Here is a 27,714-nt window from a genome sequence, read left to right as displayed (position 1 = left end):
CATAGCATCATCCGTCCCTTCCTCTGTTGACGCCAGTGCGCTTTTCCGTGTCCAGGAGGATTTGCCAGCGCCACCATGATCTTTAGTCAGCAGCCCTTTGTTGGCGTTTCCTGTTTGTTTTTTGCTGTGTTCCCTTCCTGGGTGGAACAAAGGGGACCGGCTTAGCACTGGTTGTAGCCATCGACTCTGGTTAATCACAGCCACGCCAGTCCCCTGGAAAAGCCTCCTAGCCCAGCAGATTCTTACATAGTGTACTGTGTCCTTGAAACGCCTTCCAGCATTGCCCCATAAGACTGGCTCGTAGTCTCAACACCCCTAGGAGAACAAGTACACATGAAGCAGGTCCCGCGTTAGCAGCTATCAGAGTTGGCCGTGTTTCAGCATGTACTAGAGCTGCCACATACAATCTGCAATCTTTATTCACATTCCAAGCTTAAGAATTCAGAACTGTCACAGAACTGTACAGCATAGAAGTACACTGTCAAATGATTTATCAGGAGACAGGCTGTTAAGAACCTGTATTAAGAATGTCAGTGAGGCTTCCTGCAGGCTAGGAAGCAAAATCTTGCTTTGAATTCCACTTCAAGGTAAAAATTTAGAACCTTGTCTTCACCTTTTAAGTGAGCTCAATGGACAATTCCTAGAAATTTTGCTTGGTTTCATTTAGCCAAACTTCATTAAGCACAATAAGCCAAAGTCATTAGTGCCATGCCCTGCAAGAACCAACAGCTCACATTAAGGAGGCTGCTGTTGTTATGGAAATGTACTGGCCCCGCACACACTTACTGAGCACCTTCTGTGCGCGATGCACGTTCCTGAAGCTACAATAATAAATCAGTCAAAAGTCCCTGCCCCCAATGATCGTACATTATGATCGATGGAAAGGGGGACAATGCCAACTTAACTGCCATCAGTTGACTCCAACTCACAGTGGCGCTGTAAGACACAGTAGACCTCTTCCTGTGGGTTTTGAGACTATAGCTCTAGTTTCAAACTGCTGACCTTGAGATTAGCCACCCGACATGTCATCCACTGTACTGCCCAGGACTCTCTGGGTGAGTGACATAAAGAAAAAAAGAGGGGGGAAAACCTCCTGTTTTAAGAGGATGCTGCTTAAACGTTACTTCCCTTAGCGCATTCTCTACAGATGCACACCTATACACACCCTAGGTCTGTCCTTCAGTCTGGACGCAGCAACTGACCTCCCAGAGTTGGGGGTGGAACTCAGACTGTGAGCGGGAGCAGCGTTCCCCAAGACAGGGGATTAGTGACCTAAGGGCTGACCTTGAGGAAAGAAAGACTTGTGATGAAGATCATGAGACCTTGGGCAAACATTTTGAACGGAATTGAGAAAAGGTAGCACGTTCAAGAAGACCTAACCTTAAAGCGGCGGTTCTCAACCTGGGGGTCGCTCACCGCTCTCTCTCTCCATCTCCAGGCGGGTCCGCCCACCTGCAGATCCGTCCACATGCAAGTACCCAGCATGAAGACTGTTACCCATGCTCCACCATGCTTCTACATAAAATCTCATTTAGTTGTCATTAGAAGTAAATATTTCACAATATAATCATATTGTTTTTGTGAAGAATCACTATGCTTTAATGATGTTAAATTTGTAACAATGAAAATATATCCTATCAGATGTTTACGTGATGATTCATAACAGTTGCAAAATTACAGTCATGAAGTAGCAACAGAAATAATCCTATGGTTGGGGGTCACCACAACATGAGGAGCTGTATTCACAACGGGTCACTCATTAGGAAGGTTGAGAACCATTAGGAAGGTCTAAAGTATACAAAGTAAATTGGAGTGACTGAGCTGGAGTTTTTTATTTGTTCAAGATGGCTAAATGGTCTCGTTCAGAATAAAACAAGATAATGGGAAAGGTAGCTTTCACAAGAAAAACGATGGGTCAGACTAGATTTGCTTGTATTCATTTGAGAACGAGTAAAAGAAGCAGTTGGGTTAGAAATTAACGTTGATCGTACCACTGAAAACGCTGCGTAGACTTTCTTTGGTTGTAGCCAATGTGAATTATAAGATTACAACCTGACCTGACTTTCAGAGATTTCATCACCCATCTCAATAATGTGGGTGTGGTGTAAGTTTGTTTCTTAAAACCTGGGATATGGAAGATCTTTTAGATATTTGGGCTGCCCTTCTCCCTCACGGTATGTTAATCCTCTCGGCGGAAATTGCCTGAGAGGGGAGTTTTCCGAGGGGAGTAAGGCTAGTTTTTAGAATTTGATATACCATCATGTATAAGTTAATGTGGTACTTATATTTAATATAACAACATTCATGAAATTCAGCAAAACATACTAATAAATGGATTAATTGGGGGCTATGTTCATAAATGCATATATAAGAATCAATCAAAATGCTTGTGGAGTTTACGGTTAAAAAAAGCACTAGAATCTTTTTAAGCAAATTTTTTTTAAAGGGAAAATATCTCATAGTCCTAGATGAGAAGGAAAAAAGCTCTTCATTCCAAAATACTCTTTAAATTCAGACAACTGTTCCCAAAATTTGTTTGAAGAACAGGGAAGAATCCGGCGTCCTGGTGGCTGGTAGGTACTTACAGCGACCCTGCCTGTGCACAGGAGGATGAAGCGTGGCTGGTAGGTACTTACGGCGACCCTGCCTGTGCACAGGAGGATGAAGCGTGGCTGGCTGACCTCACAGTTGTTCCCATAGTCAAGCTCTTCCTCTTTTGTGCTGCCCCCCTAGACCAAGCACGATGCCCTTCTCCAGTGTGCTAGGGGGGTTTATTGTGCCAACCTGGCCACTGAACACATGTGGGATTGACTGAAGGGCAGAGAGATAAGTGTTTCGGTGAGCCTCACCTCTTCTGTCTCTTGCTCTCTGATGGTCAAACCCGTCTGCAGCTGCCTTAGCTAGTTCTCTGCCTCAGCTGGCATGGCCCACTTCCTGCGAGACTTCCCTGAGAAGCCACACGAACCTACCCTGGTGCAGCCCTGGGTGCGGGAGAACCCATGTAAAGACCTCTGCCAGCACTGAGATGCTTAAGTGCTCGCTGATTTGCCTTTTCTCTGGCATTTGGTGTCATTGCGTGGGTTTTGCGAGTTTGAGGACTTTACAGATTGGTGTCGGGCATATGGGCTAATGCAGGACATATGGGCTTGGACTGGACTGGGTTGGGATGCTTTCTTAATGTACACTCACCCTTGTTATAAAATTCTCCCTTATACACATACGAGTTTCTGTGGATTTGTTTATCTAGTCTACCCAGTCTAACACGTCCAGGGACTGTTTTTTCCTGATAATATGACCAAAGTACGTAAGACAAAATCCTGCCCTCCTTGCTTTTAAGGAACGTCTGGTTACACTTCTTCCAAGACAGATCTGTTTGTTCTTTTGGCAGTCCCTGGTGCTTTCAGGATTCTTCACCGGCACCGCATTGATTATCCTTCGGTCTTTCCTGTTCAGTGTCCATCTTTCACATGCACATGAGGGTATTGAGAATATCATGGCTTGGGTCCTTAGTCCGCAGAGTAACACCCTTGCTTTGTAACACGTGAAAGGGATCTTGTGCAGATTTACACCATGCAGTGAGTCATCTGATCTCTTGACTGCTGCTTCCATGAGCCTTGAATGTGGAACCAAGCAAGACTAAATCCTTGACAACTTCAACCTTTCCTCTGTTGATCATGTTACCTCTTGGTCCAGGTGTGAGGATTTAGTGGTCTTGACATTGAGCTGTAAACCATACTGAAGGCTGCAATCCTTGATCTTTATCAGCAAGTGCTACAAGCCCTCCTCACATTCAGCAAGGAAGGCTGTGTATCTGCATATCGTGGGTTGTTAATGAGTCTTCCTCTAATTTGGCTTATAAAATGTTAAAAGCTCTGGCTAACTGCGGGACCCTGGGATCACCACCTTCCTCCTCTGGCACTCCGTTTCCCCATCTGGTAAGAAATACCTGGGCGGGGAGCCAGGGTCCTCAGAAGCGACTGCCCCTAAGCAAATTTATGTGAGTGCTATTATTGTATCTAACTGGTTAAACTTCTCTTTATTCAGATGTGCCAAATACTGGTGTAAGCAAGCCTAGAGGTTCTGACCCAGCTCATCCCAACACCTATCTCATCCGGGCAGAGCCAGAACAGGGGCCCCTCTACTCACCGGAGCAGACATCTCTCCATGAAAGTGAGGGTCTGTTGGGTTATCTTTTTGTATTACATTTTCTTTGAATATTTGCTTTTTAACAGTGACCATTAGAACTGTGTAGTAAAGCCATTTTATGCTGCTCTCCTTTCTGCAGGGTCATTGGGAAACTCAAGAAGCTCAACACAAATGAATTCTTATTCCGATAGTGGATACCAGGAAGCAGGGAGTTTCCACAACAGCCATAATGTGAGCAAGGCAGATAATAGGCAGCAGCATTCATTCCTAGCATCAACTAATAACCATTTGGTGAGGAATTCAAGAGCCGAAGGACAAACTCTGGTTCAGGTAAGCCAGGCACATCAAGATATCCTTTTCAAAACATGCTCTGTTAATTGAACTTCTGTTATAGGATTAGGTATTCTTAATAAAACAAATAATAGTTTTGAATTTACAGAATGGATTCAGTAACAAAATAACTTTACCCTATTCGAGTCTGTGATGTTAAGGAGTTTTTAGGCATGAAACTTCAAAATAAATTAAATTACTAATGAGTTCCTAGTACTGAATTCTGTTAAATTCCCATACAGTTCCAGAATAATTCTTCTGGAAGTAACCAGTCGGCATGGGGAGTAGGACAGAAGTGGGTGGAATGTTTCAGCCCCTGCAGAGTTCGGAGTGTCTAACAGTATTAAAGCTGTTAGAGCACAGCACCCTAGTCGACGCTTCCCTAGAGTGGGACGGACGAGCTCATGCTAGCCACAAGAGGGTCCAAGCGGTTGCGCTCATGCTGGGCTTCCCCAGACACTCCAGCAAGCCTTCCAGGGGCAGTCTGCGGGACGGCCAACGCCGGGCGCCCTTGGCGCTTTCTTCCCCTCGGCGACTGAGAAGGAAAAACCTCGGAAGTGGAACTCTTGGGCTCATGACCAGTGACTGGCTTGCAAGCTGCACTCTCCACTTGGATCCTGTTTTCGCCCCTCTGCTGTGTGTGCTGCTGGCTCGGAAACAGGGAGGCGCTTGAGACTAAATGTGTACACCAAGCACTCTCCTCGGGGAATCTCAGTGTCATGTATCGCAAGTCGTACTTGGAATAGCAATCACCTTAACTCTAGGAGTTATTTCTCTCCTATTTATTTCAAAAAGCAACAACAAATATATGGCATGTTTATTTTGTGTTTACAGCAAAAAGAATATGTTGCCAGGGCGTTTCTAAAGCTAGATTTGCAAGTACTCTGGACAGTGGAACAAGTGTCATCCGATTGGCTGCCAGCCACTCACCTGTGGACCTTTCGTTACTTAGTAGTTGGTAGTCCCATTCGAAAAGCCCTCAAACAGATATTCACTTTCCAAACGCCTAGCACTGTCCAGCATCTTCTTTTGTGGCCTGTTGTTGTTTTGAGGTCTCATAAGAGGTGTCTGCGCAAGCCCTGCTACCCGTGTCACCGGCAGGCAAAGCACACATCCTCCTGTGACAGCCCAGGGAAAACAAAGCCCTGATCTTGCCTTCACTTCTTCTCTTACCATCCCAAGTAAAAGCGAATGGGGATTAATGGCACCTACACTTCGGCAGTCACTAACTCAGTGAACAGAAGAGCCTCAGTGTCTGTAGTCCATTCTGAGCCTGCCTTCTTTGGGCTGTGCCTCTTTCTCTCAGCCCCGTGCTCCTTCATTGTCATACAACATGAAGAAAGGGGCCTGAGACTCACTATGAACAGGGCTCTGTGGATTCTTGGTAGGATCCACCCGTGGCAGGCCTGTCTCTTTCCCCTCCCAGTCTTTGTCTCTCTGCCATCGAGTCGATTCCAACTGCTGTCAGCTGACTAGAAAAAGAGCCTAGCATAAGCCCGAATATTGCTCTTGCTGCCACAAATTCGGGGGTGCTAGTTGCCAAGCTCCTCAATAAAAGGATGTGGGTAAAAATGGCTCTCATGACCAGAAGTACCACTTTATCTAAAGGAGCAAGCAGATTTGGGTGGAGCATGCGTTGGCCCCACTTTACCTGGAGAGAGTTTACAGAGGCAGCGTTGGTCCCGGGTGCGATCCAAGCTTTCCTTTAGCCCACACTGAGGGATCACGTTCTGTTTGTTCGTGAGGCCAACCCGTAAACACCAGACAATCAGAAATACGCCGCTAGCTACATTGAGGTTGATGTCTTTAAACAAAGACTCTTTTGGGTTTTGCGTAAGTTCATTGCCTTGGCCGGACTCTGAACCCTGGAGAACCGAGTAAGTACTTTTCTCAGCGGCCCTTCACACGTGTGAGTTGCTTGTAGTGCGTGGAATAAAATACTTGGTGCGTTATGAAAAACGCATAGGCCAGAGGGTAAACATATAAAGAAAAATGGTAAATGTCTTCAGATCTCTTTGGCTCATTGATTTTAAAATTCTGAATTGGAAAAGGTGGAGATCGAACCACACACCTACACGTAGACACAAAATAGAACAAGACAAACTCCACGAGGAAAACGGAAGACCCAGCTCGCATGCATAGAGACGAAAAGAAATGTAAGCGCCTACAATAAATAGAGTACACTCAGGTTCTGTGGGGAGCCATGTGTGGTTTTGTTGTTGTTTTGTTTCTTGGTCTGCAATGACAGTGGACGCAAAACCCTGTGTAACCCTGTTCTCCTTTTCCCCCTTGCCTCAGCCGTCAGTAGCCAGTCGGGCCACGAGAAGAGTGAGTTCCGTTCCATCTAGAGCACAGTCTCCTTCTTACGTGGTCAGCACAGGCGTGTCTCCTTCAAGGGGGTCACTGAGAACTTCTCTGGGTAGTGGATTTGGCTCTCCATCAGTGAGCGACTCTCGACCGCTGAACCCTACTGCATATTCCTCCACGACATTACCCGCCCAGCGGGCAGCCTCTCCATTCTCCGCACAGAGACCTAGCTCCCCAACCGCTGTACGACGAATTGGGTCTGTCACCGCCAGGCAGACCTCCAATCCCAACGGACCAACCCCTCAGTACCAAACCACCACCAGAGTGGGGTCCCCTCTAACCCTGACGGATGCACAGACGCGAGTAACTGCCCCGGCCCAAAGCCAGCTGGGGTCATCATCCCCCAAACGCTCCGGGATGACCGCCATGCCACAGCACCTGGGGCCTTCACTGCAAAGGACTGCTCACGACATGGACCAATTCGGACAGCAGCAGTACGACATTTATGAGAGGATGGTGCCCCCTCGGCCGGACAGCCTGACGGGTGAGTGCAGAGTGGAGGCCCTGCGGGCATTGAAAGCAGGGCATTGAAAGTGGGGTAGCGGTCCCTGCCTCGTTCGTAAAATTTCTACTGTGGACACCAGCCTGGCTTGTCTTTCAGGCTGATAATCCTTTATGCGTAAAAGTGTATCTATATCAGGGTACTGTTTGTCGTGAATACATCTTTGCTTCTCACATGGTTAAAGTTTAAAATATGTTATTTTGCATGCTAGAAGAATTGGCTGGAATTCTAAACTGTCTTGTTGTTTTTTGGTTTTAAGTGATAGACTTTTTAAGCAAACAGGCCTACTCAAGCATGAAGTTATTCTAAGAGATGCTGTTTGATGATCTGCGTAAACATTTAAGTCTATCTGATGTACACATGCATTCATGTTATAGAAATAACTTCTCCCTTTGCGCCAAGATTTTTCTATCCTCATGAGAAAGGGACAGACGTCATGAATTCTCACCAAAGGCCTCTCGGATTAACTAAGAAAGATACAGGTTCCTGATAGTGTGCAGTACTTCCTCTGGACTTTCTTATGGAGGGTTTCCCATCTAATACAAAACTTTTGTTCATTTTATTCAAATGAAATTTATCTTTACCTCGTTTTCTACATCGTATTTTAAAAGTAGCACGTAACCTGAAACGCACCGCCATTGGTAGGTTTCTGATTCCTAGTGACCCCATAGAGGATTTCTGAAGCTATAGCTCTTTGTGGGAGCAGGCAGCCTCGTCTTTCTCGCTGGAGCTGCTGCTCCTGAGCAGCTGCTACGTACCCCACCGTGAGCAAGCAGACATAACAGTGCTTCAAGAGAGCGGTTAACGCCTCTTCTGGTTAGGTGCCAGTAAGCTGGATCTGATGCAGAGCGATCCTGCCTACATCAAAACAGCACTTTAAAAAAAGCATTGCCCAGTCCTGGACTAACTTCACAATCGTTGCTATATTTAAGCCCATTTTTTTTCAGCAACTACATCAATCCATCTTATCGAGGGTCTTCCTCTGTTTTGCTAACCCTCTATTTTACTAAGCAAGGTGTCTTTTTTCCAGGGACTGCTCTCCTGGTATCATGTCCAAGATATCAGAATCTTTAATTAGCAGAGAGAGTCTCAGGCTCCTCTTTCACCCTCATTCTGTGTACTCACCAACGAACATGTCTTCCTGAATGATAGTTTGCTTATCGAAGCACATGCATTAAATGCATACAAGGGCACGCTGTGTTTTCTTCTCTCCTATTACTGATGAAATGGAAGTCCTGCTTGTGTTGTGGTTATGACTTGGACTCTAATCCTCATGGTCGGCAGTTTGAAACTACTACCAGCCACTCTGTGTGAAAAGACTGGACTGTCTACTCCTGTAAACAGTTACCGTCTCGCAAACCCATAGGGGGTGGCTATAAGTCAGCATTGACTCAATGACAGTGAGTTTGAGGTTTTTCAGTATTACTGATGAAATTAATTTAAACCTCTTTTTCCTTTACCTTTTTTTCCCTCAATGTAACTGAGCACTTTAATTTATTGTCTCCAAGTTGCTGCATCCCACTGCCATTGAGTAGATTCCAACTCATAGCAACCTTATATAGGATTCTGGAGGCTGGTAAATCTTTATAGGAGCAGGTAGTCTCACAGTGGCCGGTGAGTTTGAATCTTCAGCCTTGAAGTTAGAAATCTTAACAGTACCCAATAGCACTGCCATCATAGTACATTTTTCACCTGCCCTTCATCCATTTGTCATTCCGTGGAGGTTTGCATGCTGCTATGATACTGTAATAATCTAAGCCACCGGCATTTCACATACCAGCAGGGTCAGCTATGGTTGGACACGGGTGTCAATGGAGGTTCTAGACTAAGACAAGCTGGGAAGAAATTAGAGGTGTCCATTGCTGAAAAGTTGGCCACTAAAAACCCGACGAATAGCTGAGGGGTATGATGTAGTAACAGAAAACGAGCCCGCTCCGGTTGTGAAGTATTCAAATTTGAGTCAGCCACAATGGTGTGGCTCGAACAAAGCGTGCAAGGACCGTCATTTGCCAGAGTGGCACAACGCAGACAGAGAAGCAGCAGCTGCTGGCGTTTATTAATAACTAGATCATGGAAAGTCCAAAGTATACATCCAGGAAAATTAGGCATTTTCAAAAATTGGATAGGTTGCATAAAAGTACCGTATATACTCGTGTAGACGCCAACCCGATTATCAGCCGAGGCACCTAATTTTACCACAAAAACTACATTAAAAATGTGCTGAATCCCCCTTGCAACAGCTCGTAAAAGCAACCATTAGGGCCGAAGAATGCCCTTGGACAAGCAGGTGATATGTGCACTCTCCCCTTTACAACCGAGAACATTGTCCTAAAACCAGAACGACAGCCAGTGGCCCGTCTTGTGGCCCGAGCTTGGTGAGACCTAGCAGGGTTCCTCTGGAGTCACTGCTCCCTGGTGGTGGCTGGCTGAGCTGTGAGGACTTCTCATCTGAAAGGTATAAATAAAACACTGTTGACAATACGTCTGAACCTTTAAAAAAATGTGCTGAAAAACTCGGCTTATACACGAGTGTATACAGTATATCCTAAGCATTAGTAAGCAGAAGCATATTTCTATTGGCTGTTTTGCTTCATACAATCATAAAATCCACTATTACAGGACAGGAAAAAGAGCAAAGATATCATTATTGCCTTAAAAGAACATTTCAAAATCCACCCTAAAATATAGTACTGGCAGTGATAGATAAGACCCAGATGTACACACTAAGCACTAATGCCAAGGGTGATGAATGAAGATGTTTTTAAATTCTGCAATCTGAAATTGATGAAAAATACCTTTCAGATTCCTTGATGATTGCTGGCCATCGAAATGTGAGCACTGGAAAGGAAGTAGAATCAGCAATTGGAGAAGCCGTTCTTATGGCTTTGGCGATAGAAACAACTCAGAGATCACAAGATAGGAATTTTTCAGGACCAATGAAGTAGTCATTAAATGTACCTTTTTCAAAAACAAAAGAAGTGAATCAGAATTGTTTCAGTGGTAGTGAGGTTGGTTCATACCTGTGGAACTCAGAGAAAGTGAATGAGTTCATCTTAAGGTTTCAAAGGGCACATTGAGAAGACAAGGTATTGAGTTGAAATATGCGAAGACCTAGTGTTAGAAAACCAAAATGAATGAGCCCACTTAGCATTTTTCAAGCTAAAAAACCCTGAAGCCAAGTCAAGCCTCCAGATGCGTTTGAATTACGGTGCTAACGAAGAATATCGAAAGTGCAATGAAGTGCCAGTGGGAAATGGAGATGTGTCTGGAAAGAGTAACATTCTGAATGATCTTTCGAATCCAGGACTGCGAGGCTTCGTCTCGGTCCGCTGCCCGTGTTCGGAGGAGGAACGAGTCTCTGGAAAGGCCTTCGTGGTTGGTACCTAGAGGTCAGTGGAAGAGAGGGAGTCCTTGACAATCCGTAAACACAGCACCTGCCACGGCGGGCGCGGACACAAGGACTCTGAGGATGGTGCAGGAACGGGCAGGGTTTCATTCTGTTGCACAGAGATTAGCTCTTATTGGGGACAGATTTGGTGCCTCAACAAGGGAAAAATACTGAATAACGCAGGATATATCAAACGAAGATAGATAAAATCGGCAGCATCAGTGAAACAGAAAGAATTGGTCCGCATTTAACCATGATAATCTAGAACTGTAGCATGAAGTCACGAACTGATACAATAAACTAAAGGAGTCCATTATGTACTGAAGATATTTACCGAAAACAAAGCTCCAGAAGCTGATTGAAATGTTTCATTGGAAGTAACACTGACTTTAAAACCTAGAGACATTCATTCATTCATCTACGCCAAAAACTTTGGGAGACAGCTGCCTGGCCAACCAACTGGGAAAGATCCGTATTAGTGCCCATTCCTAAGAAAGATTATCCAATAAAACAGGGGGAAATATCTTGAATATCACACACGCTAGTAACTTGTGCTGTGTATCGTTTAAAGCACTTGCCGCAGTACACCAACAGTGAGCTGTGGGGATTCAAGCTGACTTCAGACCAGGCCTTGGAACTAGGAAAATCATTGATGATACCAGATTGGTCTTCGCTGAAAGCAGAAAATACGGAGTGATGTTTACCTACGTTCTATTGACCATGCAAAGGCATTCAACTGTGTGGATCCGGATAAATTATGGATGACATTCTGATAATGAGAACGCTACAATATTTAACTGTGCACACACAGAGCCGACACATAGATTGTGAGCCAATTGTTTGAACAGATAGAGATGTGGGGATACTGTGTAAGTTCAATTTAAAAGGTCTGCATCAGCAGTGCATCGTTTGACCATGCTGGACCAATCCGTTTGCTGAGCAATTAAACAAGCTGGACCATATGAAGAAGAATATGGCACCAGGATTGGAGGAAAATCCATCAACAACCTGCATTTCGTAGACAATGCAACCTTCTATGCTGCAAACGAGGAGGACTTGAAGCACTTACTGATGGGTGGAGACCAAAGACACACATCCTTGGTAGGGCTTACACATTAACATAAAACAAAACTCTTAAGTAGACCAATGAGGAACATCACAAAAAACAGAGAAAAGAGTTTAGCTGGCAAGCAATTCGTTTTATTTGGAGCCACAATCAAAACCCATGGGAAGTCGGCAGAACAAATGAGGTATTGTGTTGGGTGAGTAATGCACTCCACAGAGCTACCTCGACATGGTAATCGAAACTAACATGTGCCCGCCCCAAGCCATAGTAGTTTCAGACACCTCTTGTGCGTGTAAAGGCTGCACAGGAAATAAGCAAGTCCAAAAAAGAGTTTGTGCCTTTGAAGTCTGATGATAGTGAAGAAGATCCACAGCTCGACATACTTTGGAGAGAGACAACATCGTGCTTGTAAAGTAGAAGGTGGTGAAAATGAGGCCGGCCCTCCAACATGGGCTGACGCAGTGGCTCCACCCGTGGGCTCAAGCACGGCATGGTTGTCAGCCTGGCACAAGGCTGGGCCATCTTTTGTCTAGTGTTCGTAGGGTCCCTCTGAGCCACAACCACCATAGATGCATTTTTACTTACAAAATAATGTCGTATTGTCCCTCCACAGACTGCACAGATTCACATTTCCACCAGTAGTTTAAGTATGTGCCTGATTTACTATATTGTACTAGTATTTATTTAAAATTTTTATCCTTTTCAAATTGATAGGTAAAAACCTATTGATGCGTGTTTTAAGTGGCCTTTATTGAGTTATGACTGGGATTATGATTTATTTTGTTTATTGACTATTTCTTTTTCTGAAAAACACAAGTCCAGGCCTGTTTTGTATTTTTATCATTAATTAATTCTTTTTATACTTGACATAAATTGCTCATTCACTGACATCCAGGCAATTCCTATCCAAAGGGACCCTATAGCACAAAGTATAAATCTTCATAGGAGTTGAAAATCTCTTTCTCCCTCAGAGCAGCTGCTGGTTTAGAACTGCCCAACCCATAACCCACGATACCACCTGGGCTTCTCTGAAATCGCCCTTTCCCCATTTTGTAAGTTGTCTTTTGGTTTTGCTATATTTCTATTTACAGAGTATTTTAATATTTTTCTGAATTGAATATTTAATTAAATTTTTGTGAAATTGATCATTTCTTTTCCTTTTGCCTTTTGAAAAAAGGTAAAACCTTTCTGAGATTTTGTAGTTGAGTAATTTTGCATCAAGAGTTAATATTGGGCTTGATATTTTTAGCTCCAAGAAGGGGCTTGTTCTTTATTTAAATGAATTAGAGTATGCCCCTGAAAAGTATGCAGCAAATTGATACAGAAATCACTTAGGAACTTGTTCTTCTCAGAGAAGCCCTAAAAAATGCATGGTCCCAAGCATTTTTTGCAGCCCCCTCTAGATATGTATTGAACAGATATGCAGAAATTATGTCTTCTGTCTGCTCGCATAAGGATTTATAGTCTCAGAAAGTCTGGTACAGGTCTGCCCTCTCCTTTTAGGGTCACTGTGAATAGGAGCCAACTTGGTTGGTAAATTTTAAAATGGAGAGTCCAGAGAAGGAGAGAACCCTCCAAGGGCTGGCCTGCTTTGTCTTCACAAACCGATGACTAACAGTGAACTCAGAAAAACCAAGCTCACTGCCTTCAAGTTGATTCCAACTCTTAGCAACCCTGACAATGCGGATTACCTTAAATTTTGTTTCCAGAGAAAAATAGCAGGCATACTTGACGAAAAGAGCCCTGGTGTACCGTAGGTTACGCTTTGGGCTGCGAACCTCGAGATCGGCTCTTTGAACCAGGCAGCCACTCCCTGGTAGAAGGAAGACATATTGAGAGAGTCCAGGACAGATAAGCCCCTCAGGACCAATAATGGGTGTAGCAATACCATGAGGGTAGTGGGGAACCAATCACAATGATTGATTTACAGCCCACCCGACCCCCCAGGAGGACAAACAACAGAAACTTGGATGAAGGGAGACAGCAGGGGAGGGAAGAATTGCTTATACCAAGGGCTCAAGTACAAAGAAAATGTTTTGGAAATGATGATGGCAACGTATGCATAAATGTGCTTGATAAACAGTTGATGTTTGGATTGTTATAAGAGCTGTAAAAGCCACCAATGAAATGATTTATTAAAAATTTCCTTTAAAGAAGTTTTCTGATCCTGTAAAGATTGACAGCTTCTGAGGCCCCCGGGGCAGTTCTACTCTGGGGTCAAGTTGCTGTGCATGGGAATTGGCCTGATGGTAGGAGTCTGCATTTAGTTGACCATGAGTGTTTGGTGTTCTACATCTAACGCAGCCATCGAAGAGGCAAAGAATTTCCTCAACAAGTTTCTAGGTTGCTTTCCGTCATCTACTTGATCACTCAATCTAGGTATAGATGCTACTTTATAAATTTTCTTCTATTTTGTTTGCTTGTGTGAGTGTGTAATTTCTACAAAATAATAACCTATTGTGTTTTAGGTGAAAGTTTATACTACCAATTAGGTTCCCCATTAACAAATTTTATTTGAATTAGTCCATCCCACCGCTTACAACATGGCAACACTCTCATTAGCTCCAATCTGTTTGTTCTGTTTCCGTTGATCTAGTTACCCTCCACTCCTTGCCCTCTCACCTCCGTCTTTGTTGACTGTTTGGTTACATATAAATATATATTTTAAAGGCACACACATTGCTCATTGTTTATTTTATTCTGTGGTTCTTTATAATATGATCCCAAGCCTTTTTACCCAACAAACTAATCCTGTGAGCCCTTTGGATATGCTAAGAATCCTCTGTATTTATTTTACTATAAAAATGCACTTCCACCCATTGTCCATTTCAACTCATCGTGAACCTACAGGACAAGGTAGAACTGCCCCTGCAAGTTTCTGAGACTTTAAATCTTTACAGTGGTGGAAAAACCTTATTTTTCTCTTACAGAGCAGGCTGGTGCTTATTTCAGAAAACGATGAACCTAACATTATGTTTACTGTGGTTTTGATTTCAAAGGTATAATGACCTAATTTGCCTAAAGCATATAGATTAAGTTCCTGAGATAATTGATGATCCTCAAACAATGTTGCAATGTGTCAAACTTAATTTCTACCACAAAAAAATTCTTATGCCCTGAAATAATTATCTTAGTATAATTATAGCATTTTAAGGAAGTTTTTGAGAAGAGTTCATGTTTGTAAGAGGAATTTCTGGGGGTTGGGGGGTGGTTGCCTTAAGTGTAAGGTTTTTATAAACAAGAAGTAATAAGGATTGCAAATAGAAATTATTGGTTGGGTCAATAGTCATGGAAAATCTTTTTTTTTCCATTATTTGGAGAAGGGATTGGGAAGTAATATTTTTTTAATTTGTGGCAAAATTACTTCTAGTTTACCAATTGTAAAATATACTTATGGGCTCCCAGTTTAAATGACACTTAGGTAGGCTCTCTGCACATAATCATTTGTACTTAATCTACAGAGGCTATATAATTTTTTAATGTGGGGGCTGTGTTTTGTGTATGTTTTAATGCACATGGTAAAAATAGTAAGTTGTACTCTTCAGAACAGTTTTAATACGAAGAAAGTGCAACAAGCCAGTGCCATCTAAGCCATTACTTCCCAGTTTGGTTAGCTGCATGGAATAGTCTTTCATTAATCCTTTAAGAAAACTTAGTGGAACAATGGTTAAACCCTTGGCTACTTACCCAAAAGTAGACTCACCTAGCAGTCCCCCAGAAGAAAGCACTGATGTTCTGTCCCTGTAAAGAATACAGCCTAAACACCCTATGGAGCATCTATGCTCCGTCACATGGGGTCACTTTAAGTGCAAAAAACAATAATAATGCTTCGGAATTGTGTTTAATAAATCTTCATATTGCATGATTCCCAGTGAAGAATCATCCAGATGTTTGCAGTGAGGATACAGTCCCGTGAAAATGGTACAGATTGCTCTGTTTTTATTTAACATTCCAATGGGCACACACAAACTCCCACTGAGCGGGGTCTGGGAATTTCAGTGGCCCTAACCCACAGAGCCCTTGGAGAACCTGGGGGCCCTTTGGCTCAAATAGCTACTCGGATTGCCACGATTACCCAGGACTTGGGCACGTACAAACATAATGCTGACATGCTTGCTCAAGATTCATATGGGTTCTAGAAGTAAGTAGAACTTAAACACTACTAAAGAGAATGCAAAAACTGCCAGTGTGTAAAAAACAGATCCTCAAATAAGAATACTGCAATAACAATGGTACCATCTTTGGAGTTACATTGGCTCCCAAAGCCCCCGGTGTACTTGGCCTCCCTCTTGGGGCTTATGCCATAGAAGGTTCCGTTTCCAAGGAAGTTCGTACACCCCGTGTCATTAATCCTGGATGGACAGCTCTCTCTGGCACTGGGCTGCTAATGGCACTGCCCGGCCCTGTGGTTTCCTTGCTGGAAATAGCCCTCTGAAGGAGGCGAATCGCATTTCCTTTCAGGTTCTACTTATCTCCTTTTTGCAATGAGATACTTCAGCTCAATAGCTATGCAGTTATAAAATTGTAACGTGTCAGCTTTATTTTAACAAATACAGAACCAGTAGATAAAACCCACCTTGGTTCATTTTTTTTCTTTCCATTTCACATTATTGTCTAGGGTAGAAAATAGTCCATCACTTAGCTTTGTGTATTTATTAACTTTCTTGCCGTCCTTAACTAAGCAACGTAATTATCACTCATACTTAGACCCGTTGGCTTTAACTTATGATTAGCTGAACTTGCAGAATGAGAATGCTCTTCTCTTTTAAAAAAAACCAATATGTTAATTGATATCTTTTTTGTTTTAAAGCGAATATATGCTGGCTCCTTCAAATTTGTTTTGTTTTGGTTTTGGGGTGCTTCTCTTTGTGATGTTACCTTAATTGGTGTTCTGACCGAGGGACAGATTGTAGTTACTAATGTTGGCAAATAGAGAAATTCTACAGTGCATAATGCGGAATATGTTGAGCCACACTTTAAAAAGAAACTAAGGTACTCAGGTTTGAAATCTATTTTTTTATTATAAGTCTTATGTGAAATCTTTAGATATTAACTATTTGAATCCCAAAACGTATTATTGAGTGATAGTCTACTAATTTTTCACTTTTCCTTTATACCAGAAAATAAACAAGAATGTCGCATCCAGAAGGCACATCTTAATTTTGCTTTGCTTTTTTAAAAAAGTGGAAATACAGCAGTAGGTACTAAAATAACACTTGAGAAAGGCTATTAGGTCATTGCTAAAATCCCAAGTTTTGTAACAAAATTTCCAGTGGTTTCCTGTAAAGATCATATGACAATTAAATTAATAGACCTGTTTCTTGGACATTGACTCTTATTAAGCCCTAGAATCACTATGAGTCGGAATTGGCTTGATGGTACTGAGTACGTAGGTGTTGGATTTAAAGTAGTGTGAAACATTGGCAGCTCTGACCCCATAGAACTGATCAGTTGCTTGTAAGGCCAGGCAGTTATGCAACACAGGGGGAGAGAATGACATGAGCCATTGTATGTATGATTCTTTAAACATGAAAACTTAAAAATTAGAAGAGGACATTTTCTTTTTTGGGTCACCATAAAATAGCTTGCAGTCAGAATAATATACTATTCAGTTATTTCTTTTTATTGTTTATTAGAATTTTTCTTTTTTCTTGCTGTCAAGAGAACGTTTTGTTTTTAAGGAAAGCATTTGGTTGCATGTGCATGCATGTGCCCACGTTTATACCTGGCTAGCATCCCTCTGTTGTAGAATTTCTGATCTGGGTGTTCAGATTTGATTTGGTGTTTGGCACCATTGATTAGAGTTTTGAGTAAGGCTTTTGTTTTCATTTCTGATTACAAACCTTTTTCCCGCTGCTTCTAGGCTTACGGAGTTCATATGCGAGTCAGCACAGCCAGCTTGGGCAAGAACTTCGTTCAACTGTGTCTCCCGACCTGCACATCACTCCTATATACGAAGGGCGAACCTATTACAGCCCAGTGTACCGCAGCCCAAATCACGGAACCGTGGAGCTCCAGGGGTCGCAGACAGCCTTGTATCGCACAGGCTCAGGTGAGCATCAGTTGTCTGTTGAGTGCGTCTGATTTCACTGTTAAAGGGTTTACTTGGCTCCTTGTTAGAGGGAAATCGTGTTTCCCATTTGGCTGTCAGATAAACAGCTGTGTTACCAGATCAATAAACAGTAAAGCAGATGTCCACTTAGTACCTTTTTATAGGTGATATGTTTTTCTTCAGTTCAGTCTAATCAATGGACATAGTGATGGTACTGCTAATTTACAAATAACTTTGTAAAGCCATAAAACTGCCTCTTCAGAATCCAAGCACATGAGATGTGAAAGTTAAAGCTTTTATTGGGGTAGGTATCGCTAGATAATTTTTTTGCCTCGAGCAAGAATTTGGAGAAAATCCATGCATGAATTATTTAGCATCTTGAGCTGAGTGCTACAGAGAGACCCAGTATTTCTATGTGTGGGGGTGAGTTGAGTGAGCATGTGTGTGTTTGTCCTTGTATAGATAAACTGGTGTGTGTGTGTGTGTATAAATAGAGGGTGAAGACTGATTGATCTTAAGGAATTGGCTCAAGCCATTCAGGAAACTATCGGTTCCCAAAATTTGGGGTCACGTATCAGGCTATAGGCTGTTCTTGATTCATGCGGTAGCAGACACTGACACATCCATAATCAGCAGGTCAGACGACAAGCTGTCAGCTCATGGGCACCGATACTGGGTGACAGGCTATGCATCGGTGCTGCAAAAACTGGCAAAGCCCCGAATTGGCAGGTCTGACAGCAGGCTGCTAGCTCAAGTTTCCCGGAAACAGAGGTTTGATGAGTCAGATACAAGATCCAAAGCAAGGGTGGACCTTGACAGAATGCACACACACGTGTGTGTGTGTACGTACATACACATGTATATATAATTTATGTAACACATGTGATATATTTAAATATATGTTTTATATAAAATGCTATTGAATGTAAATCAGACTGAAGGAAATACCCCTCATATCATAGTAGGAACATGACATCAATAAAGGTGGGGCTGCAGTCATACCCTCTGATAAGGTTGTAACTCAATCCTTCCATGTTAATGTATAGTCTCCCTTGTTATCTATAGGGGATTGGTTCTATGACTACCCCCATTTCCACTGATACCAAATTCATGGATGCTCAAGCCCCTTCTATACAATGGCATGGTATTTGCATATAAGCTAGGCACCTCCTGCCATATGCTTTAAATCTTTTCCAGATTCCTTAGAGTACATAGTACAATACAAGTGCTGTGCAGATAACACTATGTTCCCTCTTAGTCTTTGGTAAGGGTTTTGACCACTTAATTGTTTCCCCACCCCCAAATATTTTCAATCCAGGATAGTTGAATTCACAAATGTAGAAATTGTACATACAGCAGGCTGATTGTATAATGGTTAGGATTTAAGACACACAGAATGAAAAGGTATTATATCACACCACCAAATGAAGGTCAGCCAAGCCATACAGGACCTCATGACATTGTCAGGTTAACACGTAACATTAATCATCACACATGTCTTTCTTTAATTTAGCATGTATGTAGTTAAATTATACTTATCATCCTTTTAGCAATGTGTGATTTCTTCTGAATGCTTTACTGTAGAAGGTGACATAGATATCTCTTGCTATAGACTTAAAGCGTTACAGAAAACAATTAAGGGTTTTGTAGAAATGGGAAGTTAGTGCATTACATCCTTGTACCTCTAGCCTCTGTTTATCCCCATCCTGTACTGGCCGATAGACAAAAACCTGTGATGTATAGCTGTGGGATTCATTCGCAGTCTCGAGAGACACTGATTCTCCCCCCTCCCCAAATAATAATAAAGGAGATTATTCAAATTTATTAATATGCCCACGCATGATTCCAGGTAGCTATGAACTCCCTGCACCACCACCCCTCCCTCAAATAAGGTACAGGTCTATAAGAATTGCCTCTGAGAACACCAGGAAGCAGAAGACCTTATTTAAACTGGTTCTTTGCCATAATCAACAATGTGGTCCACTGAGGGATATTTCTTTTTTTTAGTATAACTTTGATTTTTAATAGATGTTAATGAAGAGATAGTGTACTTATTCTTTAAAGCAAAACCCTAAACCCACAGCCACTGCGTCAATTCTGACTCAAAATGACCCTCCAGAGCAGCAGTTCTCAGCCTGTGGGTCGCGACCCCTTTCACAGGGGTCACCCGATTCATAGCAGTAGCAAAATTAGAGTTAAGAAGTAGCAACGAAAATCAATTTATGGTTGGGGTGGGGGGTCACTGCAGCATTAGGAACTGTATTAAAGGTCACGGCATTAGGAAGGTTGAGAGCCAGAACTGCTTCCTGAAACTACAAGCCTCTATGGAAAGGAGGCAGCTTTTCCTTCTCCCACAGATTAGCTGGTAGGTTTGAACCACCAACCTTGTAGTTAATTGAACTCTGCACCACCAGGGATCTTTTTATTTATTCCTGGAATTCTTGAATTGTTTTTCTCTAATAGAGTTGGTTGAGGATTAATGTTGTCAGCATCTTTTAACTTTAAGAAGTAGTTTAAGTAGTTAAAGAATTGCTAAATACGGTGTACAGTATCACTGTAGATAGTACCAACCTGTAATTTGAAGTAGTCAAAAGAATACGACATATGAATTGTTCCTCTTGCAAGTGTATTTTTCAATATTGGTAAGATCCACAGCTCTATAAATAAAATGTAGATCAAAATAAGTAATCTCTATACACTGAATATTATAATTACTTACAAATTTAGGTAAGAGCTTCATTGTTTTGTTTCTCTAAAATGGAATCATGAAATCTTACAAATTAGCTTTTTTCTCTATGTTTATATGCAGTTTTAAGTTACTGAATCTTAAATATATTTAAACTATGTCAGTATTTTATCTATCCTGCTAATAGAATTGACACAAACATTATTAACATATATTGAAACCTTATTTTAGTTACCAATGTGCTAGATTTATAATATCTAAATGTAGTAAGCCATTTCAATAATTGCTTAAAGCTAAATGTAGATTCCTTTTTAAAATTCAAAATGTGTTGCCTTTAAAAAGTCTGGCCCTTTTTAAAATTTTGACTTTCTAGTAGGTGTTGGAAATCTACAAAGGACGTCCAGCCAACGAAGTACTCTTACATACCAAAGAAATAATTACGCTCTGAACACAACGGCTACCTACGCAGAGCCCTACAGGCCTGTTCAGTACCGAGCCCAGGAGTGCAGTTACAGCAGGCTGCAGCACGCACCGCCGGCTGACGATGGCACCACGCGGTCCCCATCCATAGACAGTATTCAGAAAGACCCCAGGCAAGTATCAGTTGTGCTTCTCCAAAGGGTTACATTATCACCAGGGTGCCTTCGTCCTGGCTTTTCTTTAAGATGGTAAATCTGTCCTATCAGTATTTCCTTTGTCAGATACTTTCCCTTGTCGTCCAGCTACGTAGGTAATTGAGGTTAATTTCATTTTAAAGATGGATCCCTTCTCTCAGCGCTTTAACAGCAGGTTAGAGAATGCACAGGTCTGTGTGAATATGTGCGGCATTCATCGTTGAAATGCTTCACCCAGGCAACGGCCCGGGGTAGCCTCTTCCTTCGGCTGAGTTACACAAAAGGATCATTTCACCCTTTTCTTCTTCTCCTCTGACTGACGTTTGTACACGAGCTTCAGAAAATGTATTTGATAGTTATAATCTATGGAAGATCAGCACTGTGAACATTTTAAAGTGTATTGATCAACTCCGTAGCTTTTATTAACTAGGTCTTTCCAAAAGCTTCCTGCCGTTTAAGAGAGACCATTTACAAGGACGTCTCGTACCTCGGCAGCACATCACGAGCATTTCCCTCTTCCCTTTGGCCATGCAGAGAACATTTTTATTAAGAGACAGTATGCGTCATTTAATACTTGCTGAATTCTTGGAAAATTGGCCTTGTCTTTGATGAAAGTCTCTTAAAATATTTAGGAAATAAAGGAAAATATCTCAAAACTAAAAGAATTTTGATTTCTCAAACAGTAAAATTGTTGCTAAATCTTAACTGGCTTCAGTGTTATTTTAAGGTGTTTATTAGCAAGATTTCACTCACTCTTCACCCACAAATAGTTGTTTCACTGGAAAATTGTTATAATTATCGAGCCATATTTAGCAGCCTACTGACTTATTTCAATGAATATGAATTAAAAGCATGAGTGAGGACTTGGTCATTAAAGCAGAATAAATGTGCTTTGTAGAGTTGAATGGAAAACAGATTGCTTAACTAAGCCACTTCACCTCTTCGCTTTTTGCCTCAAATGATTTAAGGTTCTGCCTACATCTGCCTCTGTTGTACCTGGTTTGCCGCCTTTTTGTCAAGTCCATGGTTTTTGAAATAAGTTCGCTGGCGATGGCACTACCAGTATAATTAAATCATCTGCTGTAGCTCAGAGGCAACAAAGCCCACGTGGAAGAAGCACACCAGCCTGTGCGATCACGAGGGGTCAAGGGATCAGGTATCAGGCATCATCAGAACAAAAAATCTTACCTTAGTGAATGAGCGGGGAGTGCGGAGTAGAGACCCAGAGCCCATTTGTAGGCCACAGGACATCCCCTTACAGAAGGGTCTCGGGGAGGAGATGAGCCAGTCAGGGTGCAATGTAGCAACGATGAAAAATACAACTTTCCTCTAGTTCCTAAATGCTTCCGCCCACCCTCCCACTGTCATGATCCAAATCCTACCTTGCAAGTCTGACTAGAGCAGAGGATGTACACTGGTACAGATGGGAACTGGAAACACAGGGAAGCCAGGGCGGATGATTCCTTCAGGACCAGTGGTGTGAGGGGCGATACTGGGAGGACATAGGGAGGGTGGGTTGGAAAGGGGGAACCTATTTCAAGGATCTACATGTGGCCTCCTCCCTGGGGGACAGACAACAGAAAAGAGGGGGAAGGGAGACGTGGGACAGAGCAAGATATGACAAAATAATAATTTATAAATGATCAAGGGTTCATGAGGGAGTGGGCAGTGGGGAGGGAAGGGAAAAATGAGGACCTGATGCCAGGGACTTAAGTGGAGAGCAAATGTTTTGAGAATGATGAGGGCAACGAATGTACAGATGTGCTTTACACAATTGATGTATGTATGGATTGTAATAGGAGTTGTATGAGCCCCTAATAAAATGATTTTTAAAAAAGAATCATCTACTGTTACATAATTTCTCTCCCTTTTTTGTTGTTGTTTTTTAAATCTTCAAAAGGACAGGATGTAGAGCAGCCCGCTGGATGCAGACGGCCCCGACGGGGTTTTGAATTAGAGGGGATGTAGCCTAACCTTGTCTCCGCCTGGAGAGACAATCGTAACTGCCCAGAAACGCAGCGCAGTGGGAATAGAGCTTTGAGTTTAATGTGTGTCCCTGAAGACTTCCGTTTTGACCTCTGGTATGAGTTGATAGGTTTTTAAGCAAGGATTTCATGTATGATAATATCCTTCAGCTATTCATAGTATGATAATGTCTTAGTCTAATGCATAAGATGTTGTGGCTAGCTTTGATTATGTGAATCTTTACTGTTAATGAATTTCATAAGATGAATAAATGATGATCTTATAATAATAGGTCTATTCCTTCTTGCTGAAACTGAGTTCAGGAGAATTTGAAATTTGAAGGGGAAATCTAAACTATAAAGTTCTGTAACAACTGAATTGAGTCACAGTTTTCAAACTAGCAAATTTAATAGCTTTATTCACCTATAAATCTATTTTTTATAATTAGTGCTATATTATTACTAGCCTAAAATTTCATTATAAGACCACTGAGCGAATTGTTGCTTTTTATATTAAAAGAAATTTGGAATTTTTAAAATCGGTCTAATTTGCAAGCAAAATGTATTGTTACTATAAGCGAGAATTCTAAAAGCAGCAACCCAGATGTATTTCCTTTAGAAAGTAGAGACTGATAGGGCTCGTGATGTTCTTTGGGACAGATTCCCAAATCTCTGGTACTCTGATCACTTCTTTTACCCTCCCTTTGACTTTTAAGCTATCAACAAGTATCCACTTCCACAGATGTGTAAAGGCTTAAAACATTAACTTCGTGTTATCCTTTTTAAGGACCTACACAAAAAGAAGGTCGTCTTTTATATTCATTCACATATCTACCATTCAGAGTGCTCATCACATTTTCTGTGAAACCAAGCTTCCATGTGGACTGTGTGCCTTCCGCCTAAAGACCTCCTGGGACTTTTTCGTGTTGCAGGTCTGCTGGCTGCATCTTTTCTCAGTTCCGATTGTCTGCAAATATTTTTATTTCACTGGGCATCTTTAATTTTGTTAGTACTTTAAAATATGTCATTCTCTGTCTTCAGAGCATGTTTAAATCATTTTATTGGGGGCTCATACAACTCCTATCATAATACATACATATCCATTGTGTCAAGCATATTTGTACATTTGTTGCCATCATCATTTTCAAAACATTCTCTTTCTACTTCAGCCCTTGATAGCAGCTCCTCATTTTTCCCCCTCCCTCGTGAACATTGATAATTTATCAATTATTTTCCCCTGTGTCTTACACTGATCGCTGTCTCTCTCCACCCACTTTTCTGTTGTTCATCCCCCAGGCAGGGGCTTATATGTAGATCGTTGTGTTCGGTCACCTTTCTCCCCCCGCCCTTTCCCTTCCCCTCCTGCTATCGCTGCTCTCATATTAGCTAGTATTTTTGTCATTCGTCCTACCAGGTAACGTGTCTCCTCTGGGGCTTCTTTTCAGGTTTCTCTTAATCGCTCAGCCTTGACCCTCTGGGCTCCACGAGGTGCTTGGGTGTAGGCGTTTCCTTGCCAATAGGGCGTTTTCATCCAGCTGTTCTTTCTTCACTTTTTCTCTCTCTTTTTGCCTCTTCTTTGGGATTCTAATTAAGCCTCGTGATTATCATCCCACAGGTTGTTAACATTTTACTCACAGATTGCTAAACTTTTTCTCTGTATTCTTTAGATTGGATATACTTTTATTGATTAATCTTCACATTTGCTATACTTTCTTTTGCAGTCTTCAGTCTGCTGTTAAACCTATCCAGTTACTTCATTTTTTCATTTCAGAGACTTGTATTTAATTCTTTTAAAATTAATTTCTCTGATGAGAAGCGCCCTGTGTCACCCCCGTGCCCATCTTTTCACCGAGCTTACGTACATTTATACTAAACCCTCTGGAATCCTACTAACCCCACCATCTAGGCTGTCTGAATCCAGTGCCACCGGTGGCCTTTCTCTTTAAAGCAGCGCTTCTCAACCGGTGGTCGTGACCCTCCACAGGGATCGCCCGATTCCTAACAGTAGTAAAATGACAGTTATGAAGTAGCAACGAAAGTAATGTTATGGTTGGGGGGTCACCACACCATGAGGAACTGTATGAAAGGGTCATGGCAGTAGGAAGACTGAGAACCACTGCTTCAATGTCACAATTTTCTCCTGGTTCTTATTTCTAGTAAATTTGAAGTTCTGTTCTGGCTGTTGTGGATGATACATTATCAAGACTGGATCATTTTATTCCCTTTAGGGTTCTGATCTTTTTGGCTCTTGCCTTGTCAAGGATGGCTTTGCTCTGCCAGGACAGGCCTGGGTTTGGATCATTGTTAGCTCTATGGCGTGATCCTTTCTCCTGAGGGTTTTCTTGCAGCCTGGACGGGATGCCCGAGTTACTCAGGACGGTCCTTACTCTGACGGGGCTGGTGTTAACCCCACCCAACACTGTATCTGCTCAGCTCATAGCTCTATACCATGCACACAGGACAGCCCTCCGGTGACAGACACACAGATTTCTAGAATTCTCCCCCCATAGTTGTCCTCAATTATCAAAGAGTTCGGTATCCCCAAATTCCCTTTTCTTCCTCCTCAGCTCATTAAGTCCATCATGCTGTGCTTGGACACAGGTCCCCCTGATGGAAAGTGCTGCCAAACAGAAAACCATGGCCCCTTCCATGCTTCCTTCTGCTCACAGATTACCTTCTGTATTGCCTGGTGCCTAGTGCCTTCCAAGACTTGCTTCATACTTGCAGTCCTGCTGTATAGTTTTCCATCGAAGTAGGGCAAGTTCACTACCAGTTATTCCGCCATGCCTGCAAGTCTCAGCTTTTATTTTAATGAAGTACATCATGGCCAACATTGATACCAACCAACTAAGCCATAAACTAATAGCAGCGTCTCCAGGGGAATTTTCAGATAGGAACCGAAGCCATGGTTGGAATTGGTGCCAACCAAACCTCTGTGCCCATCCACAAATGTGCCCAACCAGAATTGCCCAACCTTTGATCTGGTCCTCATGGCAGCCAAGGATGTCAGAAGATCTTGCCCATCACTATGCCATTTTAAGGAGTCGCAAATGGATGTTTGTCATCTTTTTGAGTCAAGAAAAGGGTAAACCACACTCCGTATGTCCAGTTAACTATAGCATGGAATTACATAATAGATTTTAGCTCATTGTTCACCAGAAATGGTTAACAAGGTGACAATGTTTAAAAGAAAGCTATTTATTCCCAAGACTTCCCCATTTACAATGGCCCATTTCTCATGAATGATGAGTGTTAATAAAACACCCGTGTCATCATTTAGCATGTAAAAATATTAATACATGTTACATTCAATCATTGCAACCACCTGTGAAGTAGTTTCAATTTTACAGATAAGGAAACTGAAGCTCCAAATAATTAGCTCATCTTCAAAATCACATAATAACTGACAAACCTAAAACTTAAAACCAGGCATCTAAATTACACAGTATGGGTTTTTTTTCTGGTACTTTGCAAAGAATGGATATAAGAGCAGTCTTATATTTGAGACAGAATGAACATAGATGATCCAGTAAGATGGAATGGGTGGATAGATTTGGTTTATATTGAATTGTTGATAGATTGAATGAAAAGGATACGACAGAGCATTATCAAATAAAAACTCTAGTGTGTTTCTAGGAGCTTTGTGGTTTCTTGTGGGAATAGTCTGCTTGCCCCTTGCCTTTTCTGGTTCTAGTACACTTTCTACTCTTCCACCAGAGTTAGCTTCCCAAAAACATGCAGTCTGTTTACTACTGTCTCTCAAAACGTCCATTAACTTTGTTTTCTTTGTATGTAGGACATCATATAAACAAGCTGGGTCGCACAAGCCTCCACTACTGAGTTACTAAGCCAGGATTCCTTATCTATAGAGCTTATGCCATTTAATAATTCCTATTTCATCTGACAGCTCTGAAAGTAAATGAGGCAACACATGGAAAGCTCTTGCTGACATGTGTTTGATGTAACGTTTGTTGTTGTGCATGTTGGACGCTGAAGAATTCATTCCAGATCATAATGACACAAAGTACCACAAACAGAACACTGCCCTGTCCTCAAAGTTGTTACTGTGCTGGAGCCCATGTTGCAGCCACTGTGTCCACCCGTTCATGAGCATCGTCCGCTTTTCTGCTGACCTCTTACTTTGCTGAGCATGATCTCCTTCTCCGGGGACTAGTCTCTCCTGCTACCAGGTCCAAGGTCTGTGAGAGATAGCCTCACCGTGCTCACTTCTCAGGGGCATTCTGCATGTCGTTCTTCCAGGGCACATCGGAAGTGACTTATTCTTCTGGCAATCTGTGGAATAGTCAGTATTCTTTGCCAACACCACAATTTGAAGGCCTCGGTTCTTCTTTGGTTTTCTTAATTCATTGTCCAGCGTCCACATGTATCTGGGGCAGCTGAAAATGCACTCCACATCAGTCCATTTTTTATAAGCTGTTAACTTCATCCTATGGTCAAAGGCTTACAACCATGTTGATTTGGGGGAAAATGGGGCTTCATGCCAGATAAATATCAATTCACCTTTAACAAGGGTTCCAAATAGTGGGGTGACCTAGTGACATCAGAAAACTTTTGATGTACAGTGTGCCGTAAAAAAGA

General features: G+C 42.2%; 1 protein-coding gene across 8 annotated transcripts in view; it reads left to right on the top strand.

Moving 5' to 3' along the window:
• The window catches only part of PKP4 (plakophilin 4), a 272,376-nt gene that overhangs the window by 196,782 nt on the left and 47,880 nt on the right, over window positions 1-27,714 (top strand). For 5 of the 8 annotated variants that reach the window (XM_075529701.1, XM_075529700.1, XM_075529703.1 and 2 more), the window contains 5 exons: window positions 4,045-4,176; window positions 4,286-4,476; window positions 6,775-7,327; window positions 17,663-17,851; window positions 20,911-21,130. In XM_075529701.1, coding sequence (XP_075385816.1) covers window positions 4,045-4,176; window positions 4,286-4,476; window positions 6,775-7,327; window positions 17,663-17,851; window positions 20,911-21,130 — 1,285 coding nt within the window. The remainder of the gene's footprint in view (window positions 1-4,044; window positions 4,177-4,285; window positions 4,477-6,774; window positions 7,328-17,662; window positions 17,852-20,910; window positions 21,131-27,714) is intronic. The other 3 variants (XM_075529706.1, XM_075529705.1, XM_075529704.1) reach the window with 3 other exon arrangements.

This window comes from Tenrec ecaudatus, chromosome 13 (assembly GCF_050624435.1).
Source record: "Tenrec ecaudatus isolate mTenEca1 chromosome 13, mTenEca1.hap1, whole genome shotgun sequence".
NCBI lineage: Eukaryota > Metazoa > Chordata > Mammalia > Afrosoricida > Tenrecidae > Tenrec > Tenrec ecaudatus.
Note: the sequence above shows the minus strand (reverse complement) of the source record. Positions and strands in the feature narration are given on the sequence as shown.